This window comes from Myotis brandtii, unplaced genomic scaffold, assembly GCF_000412655.1.
Source record: "Myotis brandtii unplaced genomic scaffold, ASM41265v1 scaffold182, whole genome shotgun sequence".
Lineage (NCBI taxonomy): Eukaryota > Metazoa > Chordata > Mammalia > Chiroptera > Vespertilionidae > Myotis > Myotis brandtii.
Window position 1 is genome coordinate 3,906,067 of NW_005356751.1, and position 10,037 is coordinate 3,916,103.

The 10,037-nt window shown below is 48.2% G+C and overlaps 1 protein-coding gene across 1 annotated transcript in view; it reads left to right on the top strand.

Annotated features, from left to right (window-relative positions):
• The window catches only part of SHC4 (SHC (Src homology 2 domain containing) family, member 4), a 115,560-nt gene that overhangs the window by 26,634 nt on the left and 78,889 nt on the right, over positions 1 to 10,037 (top strand). The window contains exon 2 of the mRNA XM_005863973.2: positions 9,248 to 9,318. Within this exon, the coding sequence (XP_005864035.1) occupies positions 9,248 to 9,318 (71 nt within the window). The remainder of the gene's footprint in view (positions 1 to 9,247; positions 9,319 to 10,037) is intronic.

A 10,037-nucleotide genomic window follows, 5' to 3' on the forward strand; every position in this document is an offset into this window, starting at 1 on the left:
GAGAGAGAGATTGAGATGGTTTGGGTGGGTAGAGGAGAGACAATGCATTATCTTTAATCCAGAAGTTTTTAGTTTCCTGAATTCATTTTCATTTTAAATATCTCCACCAACTCTACCATGGTGGAGCATGGGGCACTGCAGGGGGTAAGCATCAGGGGGAACTCCTCCTGCCTCACCCAGGTACCATGAGGGAATTGCTGTCAGCACATCGCGTCCATAGGATGAAACACAGTTGTGTCTGTTAAGCCAGTGTTCAACATCACTGCGTGCTAGTTTGTATATTTCATAGAAGCAGGGCTTGGTGTCTCCCCTAGGTGGTAAACTTCTCCAAGTCAGGTACATGACATGGAATAGCACAGCCATAAGCATTGAAATATCTGGGTTCTTCTCCATTAACCAGGCCTGTGACCTTTGAGCAGACCACTGCATCTCTGGGAGTCAGTTTTCCCATCTGTAAAAAGGGTATTATACGCCTGTTCAGGTTCTGTCACAGTTTCACTGTGATAACACTCGTGAGAACAGACAGTATAAATCTCTGTTTGGGCAAAAGCTCATGACCACAGAGGCTGACCTTTCTGCTGTGCCCAGCAACAGAAAGAGCCACTCGTGTCTCCCAGCACAAGGGTGTAGAGTTGTTCCTCGGAGAAGTCACAGCCTTCCAAATGCTGTCAGGGTGGTTTTGCCACTGGAATGACCTCCATCTGAGTACCTATGTCTGTCCAGTGGTTCTCAACCTTCCTAATGCCACGACTCTTTAATACAGTTCCTCATGTTGTGGTGACCCCCAACCATAAAATTATTTTTGTTGCTACTTCATAAATGTAATTTTGCTACTGTTATGAATCGTAATGTAAATATCTGATATGCAGGATGCATTTTCAGGGGTCGCGACCCACAGGTTGAGAACCGCTGCGTAGGCAGAAATGAAACCTCTCTCAGTTCAAACAATCCCCCGTGTGTAAGGGCTTTTCAATGGGAGTAGGACTGTTGGTATGAGACACTACATAGCCGCCTCATGGGATGCAGATGGTTGTCATACTTTTCTCGCCCACAGACAGCCAGTATGTTTTTTTCAGATTAATTAGGTGGGTTTTTTGGACACTCGTAGACCGCCTGTATCCTAGTATATTCGAGTGTCTCCAAGGTGTCAACCAGACCAAGATCTTTACTGTTTAGCTGGGCTTCTGATACTCAATACTCTCCATGTGTGGGATCCTGGGGTGCCCACTGTCAAAGAGAAACTTTTCTTCTGAATCAACTTAAAACTTCCCTCATTTAATTCTAAAGTTCCCCAGGAGATATGCTGACATGTTACCAGTTCTGCTGGCCTTCGAGGAACTAGGAATGGGCTGTGGCCCAAGGGGTCCGCTTAGCAGGGACAGCGCATCCAGGTGAGGGCTTGGGCCAGGGGGGCAGGCGAGCTCCCTTCCCAGCCCCGCTTTGGCTTGCTCAGGCACCTGGGCGGGGGGCAGGGGAGCTGCCTGTGGAAGAACCAGCAGAGCACACGACTTACATTTAGAAGGTTCCATCTTTCTGAGCATGAAGGACTCAGAGGGTTGAAATTCCCTGGGTGCCAAGACCTCAAATGTGAGTGAATGAACAAATCCAGCTTTCCAGGCTTTTGAACCTGGAGCAGAAGGAGCTTTCAGTAGAGTAGATGTATGTTTGGATTTAAAAAAACATGTTCAGCCTGGCGAGTGTGGCTCAGTGGTTGAGCATCAACCTGTGAACCAGGAGTTGTGGTTCAATTCCCAGTCAGGGCACATGCCCGGGTTGCAGGCTTGATCCTCCATGTGGGGCATGCAGGAGGCAGCCAATCAATGATTCTCTCTCGTCATTGATGTTTCTCTCTTCCTCTCCCTTCCTCTTTAAATAAATAAAATGTTCAATTCGACCAACCAAAGTTTATTTTGAGGGGCTACTGTGTGCCACACAGTATTCTAGGTGTTGGGGATAGTGCAGTGCGGCTGTCTGCTACTAACCTTCCAGTGCGGGAGACAACAAACACAAATGCACAGTACAGTCAGCACCAAGTGCTCTGAAGAAACACACCAGGGGACAGAGAACAGCGAGGAGAGGGAAGTGTCAGCAGCCCTGGGCTCTTGGATGGCCAGTTTCAAAAGTGCTGTCCAATCACTCCATGAAAAATCAGCAAGACACCCACCTGTGCCTCTTCCACCGAGGCCTGCCCTCCTGTTAGTCTCACTGAACGCCCCCTAAACTTGCTCTCCCATTGAGCTCCTGTTCCAGAGGTGGGTCCCCACCCCCACTGCCCGCCTGCCCAGGCTTTCATGAGGTTGGTGCAGCACTAAAGGGGAAGGACTTTCCACTCCCTCCCCGCACCGTGCACATTCTGACCCTCGGAGGGTCAGAATGCACGGTGTGGACATTCTGACACGAGGAAGGCTTTGACCAGCTTCACGTCAGGGTTATTTTAACTGGCAAGGTATCCCTTTAAGAAGGATCACATTACAGATGGTCCAGTTGGGATGCAGGTTATTTCGAGACTTCCTGAACATCATTTCTTGGCTACTTCATTCAAATAAATCATTGATTGCCCTGGAAGAGGTGCCGGGGGTAATGATGACTAAGACTCACGCCCTGCCCTTGAGCAGCTCACAGTCCAGCAGTGGGCAGAGGCATTTGAACAGATCAATTGCAGCACCACTGGGCGAGTGCAACTTTGGCAAGTGCAAGATGCTCTGGGAGCCCAAAGGAAGAGCAATGAACTCTGCCTCAAGGGTGCTGAAGAAGATTTCCAACACCTGTCATGATTCCTGATGCCTCACCCATTTACTCCTCATCCAGCCATTCACACATATTTCCTGAGCAGTTTATATCAGGGCCACACCCTGCCTGCAGATATTATTTGTGTGGCCTGTTATTGTTGTTGCTGTCATTGTCTGATAATAGCTATACTGAGGTATATAACTCACATACCATACAAGGCACCCTTTGAAAGTTCATAATTCAATGGCTTTTAGTCCATTTACAGAGTTGTGCGACCACCACTGATATTAGAACACTTTTACCAACCCCCAAAGCAATCCTGTATCCTCTGGCAGTCAGACCCCAACCCCTCAACCCTCTAGCCCTCCTTTCTAGCTCTACAGATTTGTTGATTCTGGGCATTTCATATAAGTGCAATCGTGCCATATGTGGTATTGTGTGACTGCCTTCTTTCCCTTAGAATAGTATTTTCAGGGTTCATCCATGTGATGGCACATGTCAATACTTCATGCCTTTTTATTGCCATTGCATGATATACCACATTTTATTGATCCATTTTTCAGTTGTGGATATTTGTGTTGTTTCTACTTTTCCACTATTCCGAATAATGCTGCTATGGACATTGGTGTGCAAGTGTTTTGGGTGGACATATGTTTTCAGTTTTCATGGGTGTATATCTAGAAGTGGAATTGCTGGGTCATATGACAATTCCAAGCTATACTTTTGAGGACCTGCTAACCTATTTTCCTACTGACGCCACCATTTTACATTCCCCTCAGCAACATAGGAGAGTTCTAGTTTATCCACATCTTTGCTAACACTTGCTATTTTCAGCTTGTGGGTTTGTTTTTTAAATTATAGTTAGCCCAGAGGGTGTGAATTAATATCTCATTGTGGTTTTGATGTTCAATTCCCTGGTGATGGACAATATTGAGCAGTTTTTATGTGCTTATTGGCCATATGAATATGTTCTTGGGAGAAATGTCTATTCGGGTCATTTGTTCATTTAAAAATTGGGTTACTTTTTAACCTAAAATGCTCTAGAGGTTCAGAGGAAAGGGCAGGTGGCTAGAGGTCAGCGGCGGTGGATGCCCTAGAGTCGAGGGTGAGCCAAAGAACAGAAGCAGCAGGTCCCTGGAGTGGACGATGTGGGGCGGCTGGTGAGCTCAGGCAGTGTCAGTAGAGTCTGGAGGCAGAAACTCCTGGAGTAGCTGAAGCCTGAGTGGAAAGTAACTCACTGAACAAATGAAACAATGTCTCACGATTATGAAGAGAACATTCTCTCCCTTCTCTCCCCCGCCCCCCCATTTTTTTTTAAATGAGAAGGACTAGAAGTTTCAAAGGTGGCAGAAAAGTCTTGCAGTGTCTTCGGGCCACATTGTCGGCCTCTATCATTCTGAACATTTATTGCATGAAGGTCAGACCCTTGTCGTATCGTCCTTGATGATATACTGTTCTCAGTGTTCTGATGGCTTCAAAGTGCCCTTCCTCCTTGTCTTATCAAGCACAGGGCCTAGGTCTTAAACCTTCTCTTGAACAATATTCCTCCATTCTCCCAGGGCAGGGGCAGGCACTGTCTAAGGAAGGGGCTGTGCCACTGGGGAAAAAAAAGGGACTTAACCCCACTAGTAATTCATAAACTCTGATTCCTAGAGATTAATTTAATTTTTAGGCTTTATTTAATTGTTTCACTCCAAATAATACTACCTACATATTTTTTAATAATATAAACAATACAAAAATAAAAAGTGAAAGGCTGCCTCTCTCCCAGGCCCAGAGGTAACCACTGTGAGCAGTGCCTATGTGTCCTGCAGACATCCTTTCTGAGGCTATGAGAACATATTGTTCCGAAAGAGAGTCAGGATGAGAGGTTCCCATAAACTAGCTCTCATTCCTGTTCTCCGAAAACCCCAATAATTCCTTTTCTGGCATGCAGAGCCCAAGATACACACGGCCATGAATAGGCTGTTCATCTCTCCCTGGGAGCTGGGGGGTGGAGGTTCACACAGTACAACAATATTATGACTGCCCGGGGCGCTAGGAGAGTGAGCTGGGAGTTAGGAGGGCGTTTGCCAGGTGCTGAATGGGAAGGTTGTCTGAGCTGTGCTGAGACCTGCCCCTTTCTCATCACCCAGTATGTCTCTAATAAAGGTCTTCAGTGTCCTCCCCTCACCCCCTGGTCAGGAGTTAGGGAGTGTCTTGTCTCCTGTGCTGCCTCCTGTTGTCCCCAGGGGAGCCTGGTTCCTGCCTGTTCTTACCAGGTGGCCCCAGGCTCGTCCCCTCCTTATCCACCTGGGTGCGCGGGGCGGCTGGAGGAGCCCTCTCGTTTGGATGGTTCTGTTATACAAACTTACACACAGAGCCCAGAAGTGGACTTGGGCTCTAGAAGAAACCCTGATTTCATCTCACTGAACAAATGAAACGGAGCCAGGCACTGTCCCTTCAGAGGCCTTAATTTCCTCATCTACTCGATGGAATGAACAACAATGACTAACCTCACAGAAAGAAAAGGCATCCCTTTCACAGTCCTATCCTTATGGGGCTGGGTTTCCTAAGAACAGAGACTATGTCCGGCGCACATCTGCCTTTAATAAATGAATGAGAGGTATTCTCATCCCTAGTTTATATCTAAATCAACAAACTGAACTTCTTCCTCAGGCATTGACATCCAGCCACCATCCACTTATGCAGCCAGCAGGTACCTAAAGAAAGAAGGGAAGAGGTTATTTTTATGTGCGCTCGCTCCCTGCTTCCTCACAGCCATGGTTTGTGAGTGAAATGGACTGTGTGAGCCAATGGGGAGGCCAACCCCATTCTGGTTTTGGGGTAATTGTGGCAACAATCAGGCATTGATCTCCCCCCTTCGCTCTGCTCAGAGTGGCTTCCTCACAGGCTTAGGGTGGAGGGAATGTACTCATTGTCTTGGTCACCACAGGCCTCCCTTTCCTTCCTCCCTTCCTTCCTTCCTTCCTTCCTCCCTCCCTTCCTTCCTCAGAGAGAGAGAGAGAGAGAGAGAGAGAGAGATGCCAGAGATGCCAGAGAGATACATCGATTGATTGCCTCCCACACACGCCCCACCGGGTTTGGGGATCAAACCTGAAACCCAGGTATGTGCCCTAGACTGGGAATGGAACCCACGACCCTTTGGTGCACGGGCCGATGCTCTAACCACCAGCCAGGGCACCTCAGGCCTTGCTGAGAGGCCTACGGGGAACCTTCCCTTCAGCACCTCATGACTCACGTTTCTTCAGAAACTTCAGTTTATCTCAGTGAGGCTGCAGAAGGTGTCACCTGTGCTGTTGCCAACAGACAAGTGTGTGAAGCAAAACGGGTTTCAGTGGAGGGGCGAGGGGGGATCAGAAGCCATACCATGGTCTGCCTTAGAAGGAAGGAGATGAGGTGGTCAGCACCCTGAATAGTGACTAAGAACCAAACCTTGGAAGGTCCACTCTCTCCCCGCCCTCCACCCCCACTCTGCACTGAGAACTCCCCCGCCCCCACCTTGGAATTGGCCCATTTAGACACTGTCCCACACATGGGAGCTCATTATCATTGTGGGCTTCTCCCCACAACACCTGAGGGTAGAGCACTGTTCTCCCCCCATCCATGTCACTGCCAAACCCTCTCAGTTTAGGTGGATGCCAGTCTCTGAGGTGAGGGGATAACAAAACACACATAGAGGAAGGAACAAAGAAATCTAGAAACCCGCCAAAGGCTATCCTCCTGGCCTACGATTCCCGAGTCCTTACTTCTCCTGTGCTCCTCGCTAATTCTGGGTCAAACCTTCACCTCCCTCCCTCTGCTCACTTGAAAGATACTGTTGGAGTTGAACAGTAAAAGCCGGATTCATTCTTTCATCAGTATTTACCTGTCCCAGGTGATGGGGACACAGTGGTGGTTGTGGTCCTTACCTTATGGTGCTTACAACCAAGGGAAGGGAGACAGGGAACAAGCAAATTAACAGGTAAACCTGACAATCTGTCAGTGGCATGAAGGGGACAAATAGGGGCTGTGATGAAGGGGGAGGGGAGGGGCTTCTGGGGCAGTGACATCTGCATTGAAACCTGAGGGGTGAGAAGGAGTCAGTCCTGCAGAGCAACAGGGGAAGGGCTGGCAGTGCGGGGCGAGGAGCTGCAATGCAGAGGCCCTGTGACTGCAAAGAGTGGGTGCATTCGAGGACTAGAGAGAAGGCCCGTGTGGCAGCAAAAGCATGGGGGGCGGGGAGAGTGACACAGATAGAGTGGAAGGGCAAGCAGGGCCAGAATTCCCGGGGTCTAGGTTTATAGGATTGCGGTTGTTTTGAGAATTCGTGCCAGGGATTTTAAGCAGTGCAGGGGCCTGTTCCGCTCTTCACTTTGGAAAATCACGCTGGCAGAGTGTGAAGCATGTAGGTGCTTGGTCACGGTTTCAAAAACTGTACCCTGATAGGTGGCGTCACCTCATCTCAAATAGATTCACACGGAAGGGGAAATGACCTGTGCACTGGCCAGGGCCTGGAGGCGTAGCCCAGACCCTCTCCCAACCTGTGTGGGGAGGCCATTCTTTCCAGCGTGAGGCGCGCAGGAAATAGGGAAGCGGAGGAAAGTTCTGGAAGAGAAAGAGACACCGGAAGGCAGGAAAAGTGGGAGCAGCCAGTGAGGTTAGGAAAACCGTCTTTTCAGTTCACCTTGGCAGGGAGCTTAGAAACCTTGAAATCTCATTTCACGACAATTCTGAGACGGGCTTTCTCCCACACCCCCTGACCTAGCGTTCCTTCCCTGCCTCGTCTTATGGTTCATTGACCTGGAATTTCTAGACACCACTCACTTCTCTGAGGTGCTCAAGCCTTGGGAAGTTAAGTGTGATGGGGACAGAATAAGACATTCAGAAAAGATGTGTGTGTCAGTTCTAGAGACCCCCAGCGAAGTGTGATGGACAGGAACCTGGTCAAGAATCGCCAGGCGATTGTCCAGGCCGGCACGCCCTCCCCAGCCCTAGGCTCGCTCTCGGCAACCCCGGGAGACCGACCAGCTCTTAGGATGCTAAATCTACAGAATTTGTTCAGAAATGATACTTGAAGTGTCCGGAGAGGCACCCCTGGCCCCCGCCACCTTTCCACAGGGTTTTCCAAGCAGAGGGAGGCTGGACGGTTTCCAAAGGAAAGCTAACAGGAAGCATATAATTGTCAAGGAGCCGACAGATCACTTGCAGTCAGACCACGTGGCTCTCCTAACGTTTCTGAGCTCATTCTCTGAGAACCACTCGTCCTCAGCACCTAAGGCTCTGCTAAGAGGACTCACTCCCCCGGCCTCACCTGGCAAAGCTACCCAGCCGGCTACTGAGTCTGCCTCCCAGGCTTCGTTCCTCTCCACGCTCCCCGAGCCCAGCTTTCATCCGCCAGCTTGTCATTTCCTGGATGCCCCACCAGGGCCTTCCAGCCAATGGGTCCCCAACCAGCTCATCTTCCCGGCCCCGGCTTTCCTGTTTCTGTGGATGGAATCACTGCTCCCTCTGCTACCCCCGCTGGAAATGTCTGAGTCATCCTTGACTCATCCTTCCCATTCTCCAGATCAAACCAGCTCCCGAGTCACGTAGTACCTATTTCCGTGATGCCACTTGACTCTGTCCCCTCCTTCCGACGGCCCCCATCCCATTTCGGTGTGGGCTGTCATTGCTTCCCTCCGGGCAGGCACATCCTCCCTTGTTCCCTCACCATTTCCCACCTCCACACTGCTGCTGACATAGGCTGCTCACACTGATCGCCTCGCTCTCTCACAGCAGCCTGAGGTGGCTCCCTCTGCTACCACATTAAATGTAAACCAGCTTTGAGCTTCCTAAGTCACCATTCCTTTTCTAATACTGCGTGTTCAAGTTAAATTTACTTATTCTCGGTGTAGGACATAATGTTTTGTCTTTTCTTGCACTTTCTTATATGATTTTGCAAAAAATAAGATCTTCTATTACAAAATCCTATATTATCTTCATTTATAGGCTTGTTTTATCTCCTTAGATAATTCAGTGTTTTTGTATTACTAGTCTCTCATTTGCTTATACTTCCTCTACTATGTGAGCACATGCGTGTACCACACACTGCTCTCAGGACACCTGTATGCAATAATGTACTCTCACGACAATTCTGATTGTGTCCCCATTTCGCTGATGACAAAACCGAGATGCAGAGATGTTGAGTAACTTGCTGAGGCCCCAGACCTAACACGTGGCAGTGCCTGGATTCTAAATCACATGGTCTGGCCCCAGAGCTCAAGCTGTTAACCAGTGAATTCATAATTGTCTTTGTTACCTGCATTCCTGATGTTATAGTTTGGCTTTAGCTGATGTTTTATAGCTGCACTGAAGTTTAAGGCGTGTGTCCATTATTGGTCAGAAATATCAATGGCAGGCCGAGTGTGTAAATGTAATTTGATAGCAGGAGCTGATTTAAGGTGTTTCCCAGGAAATCACTCTAAAGTTAAGAGACATCTTTGTGCTATTTTTTTTTTCCTACCTGTTCTTCTTTTTTTTCCTTTTCTTATTCCAGTACATGGGCTGTATTGAAGTGCTGCAGTCGATGAGGTCACTGGATTTTGGAATGAGAACTCAAGTTACAAGGTAAGAAAACTAGATTGGGAGAGGCTTTGAGGACCATGTTTTATTTTTCACTTTGTTATTTTTTTAATAAGAGAAAGTGTATTTAGAAAGTCACAGAGGTAGAAAAATCAGCCAGCTGGGCTACGTGTGTTCAGGAAACAAGTTACAGAGAGGCAAAAGAAGAGGACAATTTTTGTTTGTTTGTTGTTTTAAAGAGGACTGTTTTTAAAGTCACAACAGTTTCTCCCCACAGAAATGTCATGCAAGCCTTTAAAGTCCCCATGGGCTGTTATTCAGACGCCTGGAAGCTGGAACACAGTCCAGTGACCGGGGATAAGTCCCCTTATCTCGTCATGTGAAGGATTTCCCAGTTCTGTGGCAGAGCACCTGCACTGTGTATGAGAGCCGGGAAGATGATGCAGTCGTAGAAATAGCTGGTTTCCCAGGTACCAGCAGTTTTTAAAATTCTGCCTAGAAATAGGGCCTTACAGAATCTGAGGCTGGTGGAGGAAGTAGCTGAAAAGAAGACGAGAGCTGTTCATCTTCCCAATTTGAAACTCTGTGTTCATTAAACCTAACTCCCCAGTCCCCAGTCCCCACCTGGCCACAGCCCTGGCAGCCATCATTCTATTTCATGTCTATGAATTTGACTACTCTAGGCACCTCATATACGTGGAATCATACAGTGTTGGTCTTTTTTTTATAAATATATTTTATTGATTTTTTTTTTTTTTTTACAG